At 38.1% G+C, this 19,836-nt stretch overlaps 3 protein-coding genes across 3 annotated transcripts; all 3 read left to right on the top strand.

The window, feature by feature from the left end:
* Positions 1–4,026: 4,026 nt before the first annotated feature.
* ttc22 (tetratricopeptide repeat domain 22) lies at positions 4,027–8,090 on the top strand. Its single transcript, XM_053323009.1, has 8 exons — positions 4,027–4,289; positions 5,816–6,116; positions 6,253–6,308; positions 6,388–6,503; positions 6,595–6,713; positions 6,855–7,016; positions 7,323–7,475; positions 7,554–8,090. The coding sequence occupies exons 1-8, from the start codon at positions 4,027–4,029 to the stop codon at positions 8,088–8,090; spliced, it is 1,707 nt and encodes a 568-aa protein (XP_053178984.1).
* A 7,096-nt stretch (positions 8,091–15,186) lies between these two features.
* On the top strand, positions 15,187–16,018 carry LOC128362268 (cornifelin homolog B-like). Its single transcript, XM_053323008.1, has 3 exons — positions 15,187–15,253; positions 15,394–15,581; positions 15,866–16,018. The coding sequence occupies exons 1-3, from the start codon at positions 15,187–15,189 to the stop codon at positions 16,016–16,018; spliced, it is 408 nt and encodes a 135-aa protein (XP_053178983.1).
* Positions 16,019–18,979: 2,961 nt separating this feature from the next.
* On the top strand, positions 18,980–19,705 carry LOC128362266 (cornifelin-like). The gene is made up of 3 exons (XM_053323007.1): positions 18,980–19,046; positions 19,196–19,383; positions 19,493–19,705. Exons 1-3 carry the CDS (start codon positions 18,980–18,982, stop codon positions 19,703–19,705), a joined length of 468 nt encoding a protein of 155 aa, XP_053178982.1.
* Positions 19,706–19,836: the final 131 nt, after the last annotated feature.

Raw genomic sequence — 19,836 nt, 5'->3', positions numbered from 1 at the left:
ATAACTTTCTCCTACACAGATTCAGTCTGGGAAGATTTTTCATCAACAGGCCAGGAACTAAAAGCACCGTGGCTGGCATAATACATGTAAGCTCGTGGTTATGAGACTGGTGGGCTTATGTATTATATTGGCAATATTTTTGGGCAGTGGAGATTGAATGCTGCTGTCAATGGAAACCGGCATGGTTAGTTAGAAATTTCAATAAAGTGTGTGGTGAGCATAAATTTCCCCTGACATTCTCCAAATGGATTTGGATGGAAAGCATTTACAATTTGCCAACAAATCTATATTTGGGACATTGTTTTCTCCAGATGTACAGACACACAGCTGATGAGGCTTTTAATCCTAAAGTATGCCAAATTTGAAACAGACATGAAACAAACCTGCATATCACAAAGGAATACAGTTAGTTATGTAGTATGTGTCTAGTACACACTGAGGGACACTACAAAGAGACATTCAGTGGTGTGATCTGTAGTCACTGGAGTCCTCTGGGGAGCTGAAGAGATGCTTTTCACTGTGAGCACTCACTCAGGGTGCCAGCGAGAAGCTGACTAAGAGCGGAAATACAGTTGCAGGCAACAGTGATGATGTGGCTTAAAAAGGCAGAGGGCTTTCAGTTGCAAGCACTAATTGAATCTAGAAGTCTGTCTCAGGGGAATATAAGAGATCAGGGGGAGGGGTACAAAGTAAAAATAGGGCTATCTGTGTTAAAAACCAATAGCCTAAAAGCAGGATTAAAGATCTGAAATTAACTTTTCTTCATTTTGCGATGGAGAACAATATATACTGAATCATCAAATCCATCCACTCTTAGCAATACTGTGGACCTTTGTTATGCACAGATAGTGAGGGTGTAACAAAGGTATTAATAGCTGAGGGGAGCTCAGCTCATAGGAGATGGGAAGGTATAAAGTCTGGATTAATGAGGCTTTCCTCTGATCCTATGATCCTTTGTATTCAGTGTCACATCTCATGAGGGGCCCCAAATTTCCCAGCTATGCTCCTGTCAATGTAAATGTAATGTCTACACAGAGATGGCATTGGACAACTTTGATGTGTGATGGCTGCAAGGTTTCCATCATTGTTCTCTTTATTAACCTGCAAAAAGGACCCAATAATGTTCAGAGTTTAGCATAAAATCTTTCAATTTTCCTCCCTGACAGCCTCTAAATTGTTCTTCATCTGTGATGAACTGGATAAGCTTTGTGCCAGAAATTAAGACAAACACCAAATCAATAAATAGGTTAACAGGGGGTTAGTTTCAAAGCAAAATAACCTTTATGAGTATGTGGGACATATATCCTAATCCCACTTTACAGGGGAGTACTACTAAGGCTGCAGGGATTATTAAGAGTCAATTCATCTCCTCCATAATATATTTGTTTTGATGTTTACCTGCTGGAATGTAAAATCTATCCTCTGAATCTATCCTCTGAACTGGAGGATGCATAGTCACACAGACAAGCATCTATAATCATTATGTTACCATGCAATCAGCCTGGTATCCATGATGACCACCATGGCAACGGTTGTCGAGGGGAGAACATTGCAGATTTCAGCACACCCACATTGGTATAAGCATAAAGCACTACCCACGAAGAGGCAAAGCTGCAGTCCAAAAAAAATCACAAATTGTGTAACACAATGATGGTGAGTCTATTAGAGGCAGCAGAGGTAGTTCAGCACTGTTCAACATGACTGCCTGAGGTATTTGTGTGTGGGTTGTTATTCTCTTATTTTTGTGGGCCTCAGCAAGGTCCTCCTGTTTCCTCCTACACCAAACTTTATTAAAGTTTGGATTAGGAATACACTTTTAATTGTGTATGACCTGAGTGCCCTGTAAACTGCTTGTCTACTGCCAGCTGCCATTTTTTGCTCCTGCCATACACTAACTCCTGTTGTTTCAGACCCCGCCACTCCCATCTGCCCTTCAATAACCCCAGTAGAAGTATCTCTCGTTCCCCATTACCTGTCTGTCATACCCATGCTCCCAATTACCCCAGTAGTATTTGTATTGGCCCATTTCCATTCAGCACTTGCCAGTTCATCTTTTGGGCTTCCTGGCAGAGCTGTCCAGCCACTACTCTAGTTTTTCTTGCCTGATTTGACCCCTTGCCTGCCTTTTTCCCCTTGCTGCTAACTCCCAGTCTGCCCAGTGTTTTTAACCAGCTTTCCTGCCTGTTTTCTCCACTACAATTAAAGCTCAACATTTTCCCTAACCTATTGCCTCTGAATCATGCTCTTGGGTCCAACTGTTTATTGAGCCTTAACAATACTATTTACTTACAGTATCCAACAGTATCCAATTTATAAAGTTATTAGGCTTTACAAGAACTCAACATAACAATTGTATACTAACAGGAACAGTCAATGAGCAAAAAGACATCAACCTTTTATATTGTTATTTTTGGACATTGTCATAGTGCTTTTCTCCACCCATAAACCACGTCTCCATTCCCTTTATGCATTACATTATGAGAGAATAGTGTACATCAAAAGAACACTCTAAAATCAATGTTTTTTGGTACACATACTGACATTTTAAGTGTGCTTGTGATCACACTACACACTCAAAACCTTCTTAGAATTTGTGTGCAGTCTGGATTTGTGAGTTCTTGATTGTTAAGAAAAAAATTGGTCCATCCTTCAGTAATCCAGCCATCACCACGCCCTCTATCTCTCTAACCAGTCTGCCACCTACCTGGTCTCCATCAGACATGGATTAATTTGAAAAAATGCTATTGACTTTAAAATAGAGTTTCAGTTCCCTCAGTGGCTTATGTCTTTGAACCTATTTTTGTATTGCTCTTTTTGTATAACCCTTTCTGTAAAGTTTTCGCAAGTGCTTTACTCCTGCATATGGCTCCTATACTGCACCCAAGCTGTCAGAAGAGGGCTGATCTCTCTTTGAAATTGCCCTCCATAAATCCCTTAAGTGCTCGGGTTTGTGCAGTTTTTCCTCATCTTCTTCACTTGGTTAGGAAACACTTTTGATGTGGGCCTATAAAGCTTGATGAAACACTGGATGTAATATTGGACTTACAGTACTCAACACCCACTCAATTTTTCTCTACTGTCAGTCTGGTTTATTATACTACAAGTTTACCCTCTGGTGGAAGAATATGGAGTTTGTATGCAAAAGCATCAAGCATGCTTATCATGTATGCATCCAGTTTTCTAAGATAGTACTGTGACTTGCAGAATAACAAGATTTCACAGTGAATGTTTGCTTTTGTTCATCTCTTTGCAGAGTATCTGTATATCTGCTGTGGGTGTTTACATGTACTGTAAACAAATAGCTCATCTCATAACTGCATGTTTTTGTTTTGATAATGGATTCATTTCGTCTAAATAATGATGAACTTTGGTAATACTGAAAATAACTGAGTTTCCTTCAGTGTTTGCCTAGTCCACCTGAGCCTGATAGGTCACATTCTTCTGTTGGTTGCAGCTGTCACAAGCAGAGGCAGAGGGGGCTAATTTTAAAGAACTTCAAAACAAAAGCTTCAAAACATTTTTTTTTTTTTTTTTTTACAAAACTCAAGACATAAATAATATTATCTTGTCAAACTGGACCTCGAGGAATGCAACTTTGTACATCTGTTAAAGAGCTAAATAAGTCAAAAGAAGAGACAGAGAGTGAAGCCAAGGCATCTCAGAAGTGTTGCACTCTCCTTTTTCAAGAAAAAGAATGAAGGGAGATGGTGACCAAGATTGTGTAGATTTAAACAAACTGTGGAGGTTATCAATGAGTATCATTAAGGTATACTGATAGTAAACAGTGTGTTAGAATAACAGCTAAACCTTACACTGAATTCCACTCCCTAGTCACTCCCAAGCCTAACCTGTTCAACCTGTCTGCACCAGGATGACAAGACTGGGTGGATCAATTATGTACGCAGTAGATTTAACTTAACGCTGAGAAGGACAAAGTATTTCCTTCTGCGGGATTTTCTGTCGAGATATGTAAAAGTAGTATTTTTAATTTGATTTCTTATAGTTTCTTTTTAAGAGTAGGAGGCCATGGAAGCAGACAGCACAGAGGACATTGAGTCTCTCATGGAGGACATGGACTATATCCCCGGTCACTTCCACCTGGACCTCAATCTCAACTGTGATCCTGTTGGACCTGTGAAGCTCAGACACAGAGACACGTATCTTAAACAGGAGAGCCTACAGAGTGAGCTAGAGGCTGAGGTTGGATATTTGCAATATGCTGTCCGCAATCTTATGGGTCTGCTGGCTTTTCATCTCAATCAGCTTGACACAGCTGAGGAAATATTCAGGTGAGTACAGTGTTGTTTTTAAGCCAGAATATTCAGAATATTAACTTGTCAAGTCAGATCTCCTTGAATCAGTGCTGGAAGAAGTATTCAGAAGTACACTCAATTAAATTTACTAATACATGAAGGTAAAAGCACTCTAAAAATACATTTTAAGTCAAAGTCCTAATTTCAAATTCCTACTTCGATCAATGTAGAGAAGTTTTATCAGCAAAATATGCTTAAAGTAACAAAAGTAAAACACTAATGCCAAAAAATGCCCCATGACTGATTGTAAGACATTAGAGTTAATACAGGTCAATAGCAGCATTTTACTGTTCCACTGGTTGAGGTGGAGCTAGATCAACAACTTTATGATGTTAGTTTATATGGTTTCTAGCGTAGGCCTCAGGCTCCAAAGGGTCACAAGATTTAAGAGGTTGTAATGTGTGTAATGAATTTCGCTTATCTTTGGTTTTCTTGGGAACTCTTGCCATCGAAAATGTGACAAGATTACCTAACAAGACACTTGCTATTTATGTAAGTAGTCCCAGTCACAAAAAGGTTGGGAACCACTGGTCAAATCTTAATACTTAGAATGTTTTTATGTCCTATCTTGATCTGAAAACAGATGTCATCTAAAATTTAGTGGAGTAGAAGTATAAAGTTGTATAAAATAGAAATACGTAAAGAGTTAAAGTAAAGAGTTAAAAAAAACCTCAAGTAAACCTCAAAATTATTCTATAGTACATACACATCTCAGATAGTAGCCCCAAATACAATTGGACTTATTTTATCTATAATTCATATGTTTTTGTACTTCCTCTTTCGTACTGACATGCCATGTTTTATCTAATTAACTTCCTAATATCCTGATTGCTGGGGTCAGAAAAGTATACAACCATGTTAATGGCTTTGTGAGACTGCACTTAGACACAGTTGTGCTCTGGGCTAAATGCTAATGTCAGCATGCAAACATGCTCACTATGACAATGCTAACATGCTGATGTTAAACATGTTTATCAAGTTCAGAATCGTAGTTGTAAACATGGTTGTTAGCATGCTGACATGTCTTCAGAGAAGCTGAAGTTTTACAAGTATTTAGTCATGCATTAAAATATTGAACAAACTGAATACTGATGTCAATCTCCAACATGAATACAATTCATCCTGAGGAGGACATGAATATGTGCACCAAATTTCATGGCAATTGATCCAATAGTTGTAAGGCATTTCATTTAAAGCCACCAGCTGTCAGTAGGATCCATCGTCTGAGGACCATGCCTTCACAAAATTTCATTTCTATCCAGTAATTGTTAAGAAATTTCAGTCTGGATAAGAGTGGTGAGCAGACCAACTCACACTGACATTGCCATCCATAGAGCTATGTCACTGCCTTGACTAAAACATATTTATGCATTATGGTATATTTTTGACAGGATGAGAATGACATGAATCATGGAATGTTTTTAAATTACTTTCAATATTCAAGCCTCTAATTGGGGGATTTTTTTCTAACCCTCTTTTCTCTATGTATCTTGACCTTTCAGGAGCATTTGTAAAGAAGACCCTGGAAACCTCAATGCCTGGGCCAACCTGGGCTACGTGTATGACAAGCTGGGTAGAGAGCTGGATGCAGGGGAGTGTGTGGAGAAAGTATCCCACCTCATGGGCTTAGACACTGGAAAGGCCTCCCAGGAAGAGACCAGGCTGCTGGCGGCCCGCTGTCTGGCTGAGCAGGCCTATGTTTACCCCTATGATGTGGAGTTGGAAAGTGAGGACGACTTGAGAGAGAGACTGACGGCAGCACTGATACTGTACAACAGAGCCCTGGACTATGGTGGTCAACTGGTGAGAGGGAAACATGCAACAACAACAACAGTTTATCTAGTGCTGCTGCACAAAAACCTAAAGACATAAATATATATTTCTGCACAATAAATGTTGCTGTATTCCTAGCAGCTAAAGAGAGAATGTTGTTTTCCAGGTATCAAAAGAGGAAAAAAGAAGCTGGTACTTTAAAATGGCAACCATTTATATAAGGTACATAACATTCATCAAACTTTTTTGACAAAGAATTTCTGCACTGTTTCTTGTTTACGAAGTCACTCTCTTCTTGCAGACTGGACGACATAGTTAAGACCAAAGAGGACTCTGAATACTCCAGACTCTCTCACTATAATAAGGGGCTGAAACTCCTCAGAGAATCACTAGAATCTGAGAAAATTCAGCACAAAGGTAAACACAGTATGTAGTTACCTGCTTGGCTGTGTATTGTATAGACAACAACATCTTCTTTAAAAATTGTGACACTGATCTCTATCTTCAGCTCTCGCCTGGTGTTATGTTGGCATCATGTTGGAGAGGAAGGACGAATTCAACTCTGTGCCCATGTCTATACATGACTGTGGCTACTCCGCCTCTGAACCTCTGTCATGCTATGGAACTGTAAGTTACCACACGTTTAGATCTCTCACCAAATGTCAGGCAAGCTATGGGAAAAAGTAGTCAGGATTATTTTACCTAGAAGATTTGCAGTATCAATATCAGAAGCCCTATTGCATAGTTATACCATGTCTGTGTCCTCAGGCCATAAAGATGGCTAGTGATGATGCATTTATCCTGAACCTTCTGGCCAAGATGTTCTTTCTGCTGGGCAAACATGAGATGGCTACAGGGATCTGCAATATGGCTCTCAATGTGCTGCCAGACCCGGAGCTCAACTGGCAGGCGTACTGCACCCGTGCCAAGGTACTGCAGCAGGAGTACATCATGTCAATGCCAGAACAAAGCTAACAAAGCTCAGTCAAATACCATGTGAAGTCTATTTTAATGCTATTAGTATCTGCATTGGTTTAGGTTGGCTGAAATATGCACATAATTAACATATTCTGCAATATTAAAATTCATGATTCCCATTTAAGGATACAAACTGCACACAAATACAACCATTTACAGTTCATACAAGTGCAAATTAGATTAAATCTAAAGAACAAATAGCTGAATGATAATATGCAATCAGCTATTGAAATTTTAGTAAAATGGTGTCTCTTTTAGATCAATATGATCCAGTATGTCAGGGACCTGGAGAAGGCAAAACATGGTCATGGTGGAATCCCAGACCGACAGAAGCTTACTGAAGCCAGAAAAGACCTGGACAAGGTCTTGACTGTACGTCCATGTCTGAGGACTCACCTGGAGATGGCGCAGGTAAATGCACAAACTGCAATAAATGGGGAAAGGATGGGTTTCCACAGCAGCAGTGTTTTAAGATGTGTTCTCATTTAGGTGTACTACTACATGGGTGTAGATGCACTGCAGGAGAGTCTTCTCGTGGATGAGGGAGCTGTAAACTGTGCCTTGGTGAGTCTGTCCAAGGCCATACAGTTTGAGCTGGGTGACACTTTGCCGGACCTCCATGTGCTCAGAGGACGCTGCCTCCTGCTGAAGGGCGAGGAGCAAAATGCTGCAGATTGCTTCAAAAGTGCTGTGGAGTTAGAGAGACCAGGGAGTACAGACACCACAGCCCTGCGCTGCCTCCTACAGGCACTGCTGGCTCTGTTCATGCAGGGAGGCACAGACCCCAACGCTGCCATCACCCAGCTGGAGCTATGGGTGAAAAAGGCAGAGGAGAGGTATCCTGAGGACATAGTGAAGGACGAGCTCAGGTGCCTTTACAGGACACACACAGCTGAGGTCACAGAGTTATCTAGAGCTCTGATCAGGACCGGCCAACTGGGCTTAGTGAAGAGGCTACTGCAAACTGTGGCACCTAAACAAGTGGCTAAGAAGAAAACAAGGGCTATGTCTTTCCACTTTACATGATGCAACAATTTGACTTTTTTAGATATACAGGCACATGACCAGATGTGCAGTAATTAATAAATTTCTTGACAGCATTTCATAAACTGAAATTAATAGCAGGAGTGCACTGTAACCAATGTGTCTTTACTGTAACACAGTATGTTTTTCGAACCGTGAATCCTCTATTATTGATTTGTTTTTCTTGATGAACCACTCTTGGAAAGGTAGGAGGGTAGCCTACAGTCACAGTATTACAGCACAGCCAGGAGTATACTGCTTTTTAGTTTACCAGAATATGTCACCGCATCACTGAACCGAGAAGAAGATGACCTCATCGTGTATTCATTAAAATGGTTACAAATAACTAAATGGTGAAAGCCAAATGAGTAGTTTCCTGCACATGTAGTCTAATTTATGCTTTTATTTAAATAAATAAAAATACCTTTGCTTGAGTCAGATATTTATTTATTGTACTCTACCACTGATGACCAGCAGATGGGGGTATACACCATTAAGATGTTTATATACCAAGTTGATGCAAGTATTGTTGTTCCTTGTATTATTATTTTTGTGCAAAAATGAGTCAATCATAAGACTTTAGGAGTTGCAATGTAACTTTGTGAATAAACTACTTAGATGTTTGAATCATGTATTATTATCTGTGCTGTTGATCTGTAGATGTGTGACAAATTTATGGAAAAAGGGGGACACTGAATGGTTTAATGAGAATGAAATCATATGTATCGGCTGTGGGTATGTTCTGGAAGTGCATTATGAAGAGATCTCGTAAAGGATAAAGTGTCATTATACTGCTAGCTGCAAACAGCATCTTCTGCAAATAAGCCTTTAAAAAATCCATTATCATTTCACTATTTGTATTACATTTCTATCATGGGCCTACAAGCACTTATTAAAACTTTATTTAATTAATAAATTGATTAACAACTTTTTGCTTACAAGAGTCTTAAAAATATCATATAAAACTTTAAAATTTCGCTTGCCGTTCACTTTCAATCAATTCAATCATTATTTTAAGGTCACATTACAATATACTGAGATTATATTGTATTCATTTTTTTTAAAGATATTATAATTTTTTTAAATTAATACGGTATCCCAACGCAAGGTAGTTATTATCTCTGATACGTGATATTGTATCTCATTTATCAGAGGCTATCATACAGTGATATGCATTATGTTAATAATAAGTGAGTTTCTGATACTTTCATATGGTAGTAGTTGAGAGTAGTTTTAATTATTAGAGTCTTAAACAGAGTGGAGTTCTGGCCATTTTGACTATATGGAAGACAAACATTCTCATAAGAATCATTACAAGACTCATATTCAGTCAAATTTATTCAGCATTTTTTGAATAGCCAAATGTGTTTTCCTCTTCAGGTAACAAGTTATGTAGAGAATGTACTCTTTATTATAAGTCCATGTTTTTCAGTTTGCTACTTTCACGATTCCTGCCTCAGTCCTGTGTCTCTCTACCTGTTGCCACTTCCCCAGTGGCTCTCTCCTTGTGTGTGTGGTGTCTGGAGACAGGTGCGCTAGACTCAGACCAGAGCCACATCGGCTGCAAACCACTCCATAATCAAGACCTCTATTCATCCCTGCCAGATCATAGTTTCTGCTTAGTCAGTTTACACTTCCAGCCATTTCTGTGTTGATCAGTTTTCTTATTGTCTGTTTTCTCTAGACTGACCCTCTCTCCTGTTCCCTGAAATAATAAAATAAGGTACAACTATTTTAGACATGCATGTGCATATCTTTGTAGTTATATTTCAGCATGGATGTGTGCATATGTTTAACTGAGTGTGTACATCACTCAGTTAAAGTGATTAAAGTGGGGTGTCACTTCGTCCCTCTTCCTTTCCCAGTCATTTGCTCTATCTTGGCCAAGTGTATTAGATGAAAGGAATAGGGGTATCAACAATGGTTTCTTTGCAGGAATTATCATGTGTTTATCATGTTTCCCACAACTGGATTAAACAGAGAAGTGTAATAGTTTATTTTCTTTTTGTTTCTTGAATTCTACAAACGTTTTCAAAACAGGTCTCACTGCTTACTTGTACAGTACAAGCCCCAGGGTGGGGAAATTTCCAGCAGGAGATCAAGAAAGAGACCCTTTTTCTTAGCTAATGCTATGAATATAAATTGTTTTATATACATAAAGTCTTGTATTTGTTCAATGTAGACATTTGTATTAATTTTAAATGATTAGATAGATCTTGATTTCTCTAGAGGAGAGCCATTTATTTGAAATTCCTCAACGAGATGGTAGTGGTGATGAATGCTTACTGGAATTAGCTGCAACATTTGCTACATTGCTATTGCTGTAACGGCAAGCTGATGTTCCCCTTTGTGTTGGACATGTGCAGAGATTCAAAACCAGACCAGTGAGTCTAGTTTTGAATCTCTGCACATGTCCTCTGGTTAAACTCTCTGGTTAACCACTCTGATCTCAAGAGGGCTCTTACAGGACCTTGTAGGTTTAGAACTGCAAAAGGCTGCTGATAAAGGGTATGTTGCAACCAAAATTGATGATGGTATGCAGATAAGCATGACAATATCTTTTTGAAAGAGTATGTCAAGACATTCCTACAGCAGGAGGCCTCAGGCTACCTGAGTTTTGCAAAAGAAGAGAATCCAAAGCAAAATACATCCAGGACTACTTTGATTAAGTAGGGATTCAGATAATGGTCAGACTCCATCATATCTTAAAGAGCTTATAGTACCTTATGTACCTACCAGAACACTGCACTCCCAGCATACAGGCTAACTTGTGGTTCCTAGTATCTCTAAAAGTACAATGGGAGGCAGAGCCTTCAGCTATCTCCTCTCCTGTAAAACCACCTTCTAGATTTGGTCCGGGGGGCAGACACACTCCCTACATTTAAGAATAGGCTTAAAACTTTCCTTTTTGATAAAGCTTATAGTTAGGGCTCTTAGAGCTCTTGGCCTATGCTGCTATAGGCTTTGACTGCCAGGGGACTCCAATGATGCACTGAGTTCCTTTCTCCTCCCCTCTCTCTCTCTCTTTCTCTCTCTCTCTCTCTCTCTCTCTCTATCCATCCATCTATATCCATTAACATTCATGTACTATTAATGCATTCAATAACCTAAACTTCTTCCCCGGAGTTGTCTGTGCTTTCTCGCCTCACAGGTAATACGGGGCTGTCGACGTCAGGATGACAGATTCCAGTCCTGCACCTACTAGCTTCATTGTTGATTTTCATTGTGCTTCTCTCTCCTATACTTCCTCTCTCCCCTCTCTACCCCAACCTGTCAAGGCAGATGGCCGCCCACTCGGAGTCTGGTTCTGCCTGAGGTTTCTTCCTGTTTTCTTGCCACTGTCACCAAGTGCTTGCTCATGTGGGAATGTTGGGTCTCTTTAAAATTAAAACCTGAAGAGTACGGTTTAGACCTGCTCTATGTGTAAAGTGCCTTGAGATGACTTTGTTGTGATTTGGTGCTATACAAATAAAGACTGATTGATTGATTGAGATAAACCCAGGAAAAAAGTAGAGCACCAAAACACTGCTTAAATATTTGTGGGGTTGCTTTTCAGTGTGTGAAAATCAGGCTACATGTGAGTTAATGACAAACCCTGAACAATTTGCCCACTACGTTGTTAGACAGATTACATATGTATTTTACTATGAGGCACTTGTTCAGTGGAGACTTAGCACTAGCTGTTGTATGTATGTTCATGTTGATGACTGTTGTATGATTTTGATGAAAATGTAACTTTTGTTGAAGGCTTGTCTTTGCTTGATGACTCGTCAAAATAAAAACATGTTTTATTGAGGATTTAATTAATGATGAGGTGAAAAATGTATTTACAAAGTCTGTGCATCATAGAAATATAAGTTGTATCTGGTCCAAAATGTATTTATTCAAGGTAAAGTCAGCAGGACAATTACTTCAAACACTATCTTGTTTTGTTTAAAAATCCCCAAGACAAATATCAAGGCAAGGTTATGGTTAGAGTTTCCTGGGAGTATTTATCTGCTATATTTATTTTTATGGACACTTTTAAAAATCATTCCTGAATGCAACAGAAGGAACTTGTCTATACGTAACCTTCCAAGTCATATTTTTTATGAAAAACTGGAGAAATATTACAATTGCAAACACATAAAATCTAAGCATATATCATAAATGAAAAGAAGTTGTCATTGTATTTTATGTGAATTTGGTGTTTTAGTGAGTGTGTCTATCTGTGCATGTGTATGTTTCCTACATGAAAAGCAACTATTTCAAGTCATACAACTATGCAACACGTTTGCAGCACCTGTACTGATAGAAAAAACAATGAATACATCATTCCTAAATGTCTGACTGTTTTAGCCCCTCTAAGCATCAAGGTTCAGGTTCTGCAGCATTGTTGGTGCTAAGTTGCCAAACATGAATAAGACACCACTCCTCATAAAAGGCATTCCCTTTCACAGCTGTCAGAGGGGTGACAATAAAGCTTTAAGCTCCATCAGGTAAGAGTTTTCATTTCACTAATAACAGAATTAGAATTAGATATTTGTAGCATTTATGAGGGGAAACCAATAGTCTGGGGGTCCACTGTATTAGTGGTAACAAAGGGAATGTTCTTGGAATGAATATTGAATTAATAATAATTTAATAATTAATATAAATTATTAAATGAAATGTATCACACTAGAATACAACAAAAAATGGGTGATTTCACTGTGGTACATCCCTGGCTTCATGGCTGTAAAATGGCAAAACGGGGTCATTCACAGTTGTGCACAGTTTCACCACAGTATCACAGAGGTACATGGCTTACAAGCTAGAGCTCACACACCTTTCAGAGTCATGTATGCAAAAGGTGCGCTGAGGCAGCTGCAGTAGGTGAAGACAGATATTTGTTGGTGCAGCTTTTTCAACTGTTACCAGTATTTATATTTTGATATGATGGACAACTTTTGAAGGAGATGAAAAATTAAGAAGCAAAGTTCTTACTTAGATTTACATGCACTAAGTCCAGGAAGCCTTAAGGGGCTCTTGAAGACGAGAACAAGAAAAAGAAAAGAAAATGTTCTACTGGGCAATGTTTTAACTAATTGAACTAACAATAAAGGCTTTAAATGTATTATATTTACTGTGTATCTGCCTAAATAAGAGTTCCTGAAGAGTTTTTATTTTCTTTTGCTTTTAACCTGTTGAATGTCACATACCACATATGATTACATATACTAGAACTGGGCAAACACTTATAATTCATGTTTTACCATATAGTGTGTGATATTTACCACATTGGAATAATTTGTTGCTGATACAAAAATTTAATTAGCCAGAAGACTTTGTTGTCTGTATTGCTGCGATGAAAGAAAGATGGTTCAACATGATATTTGTGGAACTGAGGGCACACAAATCTTGCTGGTCTAGCTGGTCATTCTTGCTACAGAACCAATAGGTGACTGCATGAGTCAGCGGTTAGGTTAAGCCAGGCAGTTTTATTTTAGGGATTCATTGGGCGGTGGTTGATCAGTACTGTGAAAACACAGGCCTGTACGTCAACACTGCTTAGGGTTGTATCTGAGGACAAATGAGGACAAATAGTTATAGCTTATTTCAATAATCATTTGGCTAAAAGTGACATTTGTAAATGTAATCCACATATGATAAACAGTGACCTGCTTCCAAATGAAAGTACTTCCTTTGTTGCTACCTTTGAAATTCTGTTAGACTGCCACCTATTTGTATTTGTGAAAAACAAACCTGTCACAGTCTGTCCACTGAAGTTGTGGAATTAAAAAAGTGGTAGAATTCACATATTCAAATTTGATTTGTGGTGGGTTTATTACACCATGTACTGTTCAAAAAGCACAGCACTGCTTTGCCTGGGGCATGGGTGGGGTCAGTAGACCCTGAGGGGTATGAAAAAAAAACTGGTGGACAATTTTCTAAGCCTGATTTAAATTCATAACTTAAGAACAGGTGAAAAAAGTTACACATAGATAAGCTTCATATGTGTTAGCAAGTTAACCTTAATATAGCTCACGCTTTATTCCCTTATTCTTGTGTTGTTTTAAATGTTTTTGGATTTGATTTTATTATTGGAGTTTAAAAAAGGGGGTAGGACTAGAGAAGTTCCTCACCTTATCTTACGCACTTCTCAAACATTGAATGGTTATTTTTATGGTTGTTTATCCACAGTTAGCTGGTATTTCAATTTTGTTTTGTTTCACTGCCTATTCATTTTATTTTTTTATTTTAACATGTTCAAAATAAATAAAAACACTAACGGCAGATTAGCACAGATTAAAATACTTTTCTAGCCAAAAGAAAGACATGACAGTAATGTCACATAACTTGCTAATACACAATATGTTAACTCTTATTTAGAGTGAGTGGAGAAATACAAACCTACCAGGAAGAGAACGTGAATACTGTCAGTCCTATTACTATTATAAGCGCAAGGGGTAGTGGTGCACTTGTGGCCTCTTGTGGCTAAAATGAGTATTACAACAAAACCACACCCTGCCAAAAAATGTTTACCTACCGGTATGTATATATACCAATATATATCTTACACCTAGCAAAATCTTTCTTTCACATATTTTCACATATGAAAAACATTTTTTAATAAAGATTATCTTGGTAAAAACATTTCCCCCCTCTATTCTTAAGTCCTAAACACAGGAGAAAAAACCATATAGATCAGATTTAGAAATCTCCAGAAATGTTTTTTTCTCACTTGCCTCTTATGGCCTCTGTAAGTATTAGATGTAGCAAGGTTATATTCATTGGGATTTACAGTGAGAGTGTTTTATTTGATTTGTGATTCAGATTTTTTATTAAACAATAAACTATGAAAGTCTTTACACAGTACATATACAAGACTGGTTCGAATGTTCAATGAAATTAAGATGTGTATTGAATTAAAATACTTTAAAATGCAAATGAATACAAGGTGCTTTAAAATCTAATCAGATAATTATGAGAATGAATATGTGTTATATAAATAACTGGTTTACTCATTTACTCACAGAATGAGACACAACACAGTGTTCCTGGGACGTTTTGCTGTACACTGAGTATTTTGTGTTTACAGGTTACTTGTTTTCTGTCTGTGGCTAAACTTCAGCAGCCAATGGAAACTCAGCTCTTGTCAGAGTGGGACTCCAGCCTCTTTAGCTGTTGTGATGACTGCAGTTCTTGTAAGAATTCAACACCACAAAACACATTGTATAGACTACACTTAAATAATTTCATCTTTTTTGTATTTCCTCCCTCAAGCCACTTAAGATTACACCCCACTACATTATGACTCTATTACAACTTAAATCATGTTTTTCAGGTTGCTATGGTTTCTGGTGCTGCCCTTGCCTTGCCTGCACTGTTGCAGGAAAATTTGGGGAGAACCGTTGTCTTCCATTGTGTGACATACTCGGGCCTTCCATAACTGCAGCCTGTGGGCTACCTCTGTGTGTGCCACCTGCAGGCTTGGGTCTAAGGGTTGCCATTCGACACAAATACGGTATTAAGGTATGACATGTTTGACGTACACTGATTGCATATATTTGAATGACAGCTTCGTCCATATCTAAAAAACTGAATTTACAACTTGTAAATGTTCTTTGAAGACAGAGCAATGAAGTTATCAAAAATGACTTAACAGCTTTTACCTGCTTGTTATTTACTTTGTAGACATTGAATCTTTCTGCTTGCTACCAAAAGCATTTGGACTTATTCATTGATGCAAGACATGTTTTATAATAAGTAAGAAATGCACTAAAGAGAACAGTAACAAGATGTCTGGTTCTTTACAGGGTTCTATCTGTAACGACATTACGTCCTCCTGCTTCTGCGTGTGGTGCTCCTGGTGTCAGATGCATCGTGAATTAAAATTTCGCAAGAAAAGCACTGTTGTTGTTGTCAACATGCAGCCAGCTCCAGTGATTATCGCTCCTGGAAACTTGTGAGCAAATAAGGGGTTGTAAGGGCTTCATACTGAGCTTTATGAACTCTCATTTGTCTCTTCATTCTTGTGATGAAAATTTAGTTTGAATCAGTTCTAGCTGATGTGACCATGTTGCGGTCTTTCTCTAGCCTATATAGTTGACTATTAATTGGTTAATCTTTGGGTGTGGGGCTTAGAAGGTTAAGGCTTGTTTTGGCCATTTTTTAAAAACCAAGTTTTCTGTTTGTTTTGTGACACTAAAGACAGAATCACAGCATGTATTTATTAGTGAGTAAATAGTCAAATGGTTAGCTAGAAGTTGGTAAATCTGATCAGTTTTTAAGTGGGTTAGGGTTAGGGTTAGAAACCAGGTGTCATCAGACAAAGCAGTCCAAGAACAAACCAGCTGTTGAAAGAAAAGCACAAGAGAAGCTCAGTGATGGATCAGTCAAAAATCTACATTGTTTTTTTGAGTGTAGGACTTTAATACCTCTCTGTGGATTCTTGTTTGAAGTAGTCATTTTTTTCATCACATAAAATGTATTCAGATTTGGTTCAATAAAATTATTTTGGGAATGACAGTAAATGTGTGATTATGTATCTTTCAAATTTTTCTGATGGCAAAGATCGCATCAAAAATTGTTGCATACAAAAACTATGCTTTGTAATATCTCTCTTTTGTTTATGTGTGTTGCTCAAGTCACTTAGACTCCTTCCCAGAGATTAATTGTTTAGTATGTGTGAAATCCAAAATAATAATAGAAAACATAAAACTAAAAATCAGTTCTATTGAAATGGAGTTGAACAATGTATTAAAGGAAACTGAACGTTTTAATACTCGTTCTACCTCTAATGACCAGCAGATGGGGACATACACCATTCACATATAGCTTGGTTTTTCAAAATTCTGCTCTCAATCTAAAAAAACACTTCACATGCCTTTAGATTAACAATAATTAAGCTATCCTGAAGACAACGGGTTGAATGTGGCGATCGATAAAGGACTAGGATATCTGTAGGAGGTGATGTTACTGTGTTTTCTGTTCTTTAAGTTTACCAGGTGAAACGGGTACATGCTGTTCTCAAGACCTGTTCTAAACCACATATATACTGGAGGAAGTTTTGGTGCCATAACTGACATGAACTGATGATAGGTTGATTTGTGGTCCATCCATCCATCCAAAAATGTCCTACATCGTAAAAGATATGGGGCCTTGGCTTGTTGCCAACAATCACTTGCACCATCACATGTAGTATTTGGTAATCCACTACTTCCTTTAAGCATGTGGCCTATGGAGTTTATAGTTCTCAGAGGAGCTGATCTTCTTACAGGGAGGACAATACATTCCTGTGTCTTAGAGCTGGTTTGGTTTGCATTCAGACGTCTGCACCCAGTCTGATAAGATGTTCACCTCAGCCAGCGGAGAGTGTACCTTCTTTGTTGAATCTTTGCAAGACGGAGTATGAACACTCAAAGAATTTGGTTTTGATTCAAAATAAGAATTCATCTTCACAGTAGATTATATGAAGAGCCTTGTATATATTTAGAGCTACACTGGTGTCACGTTTACACTCTAACCCTAACCCTAACCCCCAAATGGTTTTAGGAAACCTAGATTGTTGAGGCCAAGTTGCTGCATTTGGGTGTGTCAGCAGAAAAGTTGTGTTTTTAAGGCCATGACTACCATCACAAATGTGATGTGATGTATCCTGTTGACTTTCCTTGTTAACTTCTTGTCATCAAGTGTCTGAAACACCCACCATCTCTGACTTTTCACCATTTCACCAGAGGTTTCTCGTAGTGGAGTTTGAGTTTCCTTACACAATCTAAAGTGATCATGAGTATTACTGCTGATTGAAACACATGCACAGAAGAAAATAAACTCAATATATGGGTACAACATAAAGAAAAAATCTAAATACAATGTAATGAGGTAAGTTGGTCAATAGTTCCATTGTATTCTTCACATTCACTTTCAATTTCATTTCTCTCTGCACTTACATTCAGGTTTGGCAGCATTGTTTTTATTTAGCTGTCCTGTATACAAAAGATGCCACTCCTAATACTTTCATTCATTCCCGGCTTCAGAGTCGTAAAGACGTGTTCTGCTAAACCAGGTAAGATCTTTAAGTCTTGCAATAATAAATGTATCTTTAGCCTAAAAATTGAATTAAGGTTTAATCTAACGTGCTGTAAAACCAGAACAGGGGGGTTTATAGGGACAAAACACAATTAAAGGCATGAAATTATGTCAAAAAGATATTCTAAATTCAATGATTTTAATTGTTTTATAAAGACTTTTAATTCTTTGAAGAACTTGTTGCAATGTAGTCACACAATAGGGACACATTTTATGTTGAAATTCTACTAAACAGATTTAGGTTTTTCTCATGCAGTTTGGGGCTGTTTCAGTTGAATTGTTTGAGTTTTACTAAAACAGTCTGTGCATCTTATTCAGAAGTTTTCCAGTTGGCGGTGATAGATTGTGATGTGTTAGTAAAAACATAACATTGTGTATTCAATTAAACCAAGACTGCCACAGACGACAGTAGCTAAAAGGACATGACCTCATGCTACAGGTGTGTTATTGCTGCTGCCACTGGATTTATCTTGATACCTGATATTTTTTTTTCTAAAGAAAAAATATTTTAAGAAATACACGTTAACATAAAACTAGTATCCCCTGGGTATATGTTCTGTGAAATCAAGATCATATTAATAGAAATTAGCTTCTTGTTGTCTTATGAACAAGTTTTGCAACAAGCTGCTCCAAAATCTAATCTGATCATCTGCTGTAGAGGTGCGGGTGCAGGAAACTGTCTGGCATGAGTTAGTGTTCGTAGATGGAGATGGAGATATGAAGTCACCTATACCAAGAAGATAATCAATTTTTGTAATGTCATGGTTTTATAAGAATGTTTTAATTTCCATGTGTTAACGATTGTTCACTTTCTACAGCTTAAGTGCTTTAGTTGACAGACAATGGCAGAAAAGCCCTTGACAGAGTGGAAGAGTGGACTCTTGGACTGCTTTGAATCATCTAGTACATGTAAGAGTTCAAAACTCAACTTTGATTCACATTCATTTAAAATCTTTTTTTTGTTAATAAAAGGACTTATTTTCTGATTTATAAATCAATCTTCAGTGTATCAAAGTCACTTTGTGAGTTTGTAAAAATGTATCTGCATGTTTTTCCAGGTTGCTATGGTTTCTGGTGCTGCCCTTGCCTTGCCTGCACGGTTTCAAATAGATTTGGAGAAAGCTATTGTCTCCCCATATGTGACATTTGCAGCCCTGCCATATTTGCAGCCTGTGGGATACCTCTGTTTGTGCCTCCCGCCGCCCTGTCTCTGAGGGCATCCATTCGAAACAAATATGGGATCAAGGTATGATGCATATTAAGTTGATGTATATCCCACTTTTAAATATAAGTGAAGCAATGCTATTAAAAATATATTTGAACTTATTTTATATATTATATTTTGGTCCGATCAGGGTTCTATCTGTAAGGACATCGCAGCATCCTGTTTCTGCGTGTGGTGCTCCTGGTGTCAGATGCACCGTGAGCTCAAACATCGCAACAAAACCCCAACTGTCATCAATGTACAGACCCCAACTGTTGTCCAGATGCAGCCGGCTCCAATAATGATGGCTCAACCCGCCGTTGGTTTTGTGAGCCAATCAAACGTTGTCATGGCTTCATACTGAAGCTTGTAGTTTCTGATTGTTCTGTTCTATCTTAGTTTGGGACTTTGATTTAGCTCAGATAGGTGTTGTTTGGTGTAATGAAGACAGAATCTATATATGTATTCATCCATGAATTGAACTACGTCTGCATG

Source organism: Scomber japonicus, chromosome 7 (assembly GCF_027409825.1).
Source record: "Scomber japonicus isolate fScoJap1 chromosome 7, fScoJap1.pri, whole genome shotgun sequence".
In the NCBI taxonomy this organism is placed as follows: Eukaryota; Metazoa; Chordata; class Actinopteri; order Scombriformes; family Scombridae; genus Scomber; species Scomber japonicus.
Note: the sequence above shows the minus strand (reverse complement) of the source record. Positions and strands in the feature narration are given on the sequence as shown.

What these genes read in the sequence shown, in the direction of transcription:
- ttc22 (XM_053323009.1), top strand. Translation starts at nt 4,027, where the DNA reads ATGGAAGCAGACAGCACAGAGGACATTGAGTCTCTCATGGAGGACATG. An exon ending in ATGGCAACCATTTATATAAG is followed by an intron (nt 6,309 to 6,387) that starts GTACATAACATT and finishes CTCTTCTTGCAG; the next exon opens with ACTGGACGACATAGTTAAGA. An exon ending in TGAGAAAATTCAGCACAAAG is followed by an intron (nt 6,504 to 6,594) that starts GTAAACACAGTA and finishes CTCTATCTTCAG; the next exon opens with CTCTCGCCTGGTGTTATGTT.
- LOC128362268 (XM_053323008.1), top strand. Translation starts at nt 15,187, where the DNA reads ATGGAAACTCAGCTCTTGTCAGAGTGGGACTCCAGCCTCTTTAGCTGT. An exon ending in TTGTGATGACTGCAGTTCTT is followed by an intron (nt 15,254 to 15,393) that starts GTAAGAATTCAA and finishes CATGTTTTTCAG; the next exon opens with GTTGCTATGGTTTCTGGTGC. An exon ending in GACACAAATACGGTATTAAG is followed by an intron (nt 15,582 to 15,865) that starts GTATGACATGTT and finishes GGTTCTTTACAG; the next exon opens with GGTTCTATCTGTAACGACAT.
- LOC128362266 (XM_053323007.1), top strand. Translation starts at nt 18,980, where the DNA reads ATGGCAGAAAAGCCCTTGACAGAGTGGAAGAGTGGACTCTTGGACTGC. An exon ending in CTTTGAATCATCTAGTACAT is followed by an intron (nt 19,047 to 19,195) that starts GTAAGAGTTCAA and finishes ATGTTTTTCCAG; the next exon opens with GTTGCTATGGTTTCTGGTGC. An exon ending in GAAACAAATATGGGATCAAG is followed by an intron (nt 19,384 to 19,492) that starts GTATGATGCATA and finishes TGGTCCGATCAG; the next exon opens with GGTTCTATCTGTAAGGACAT.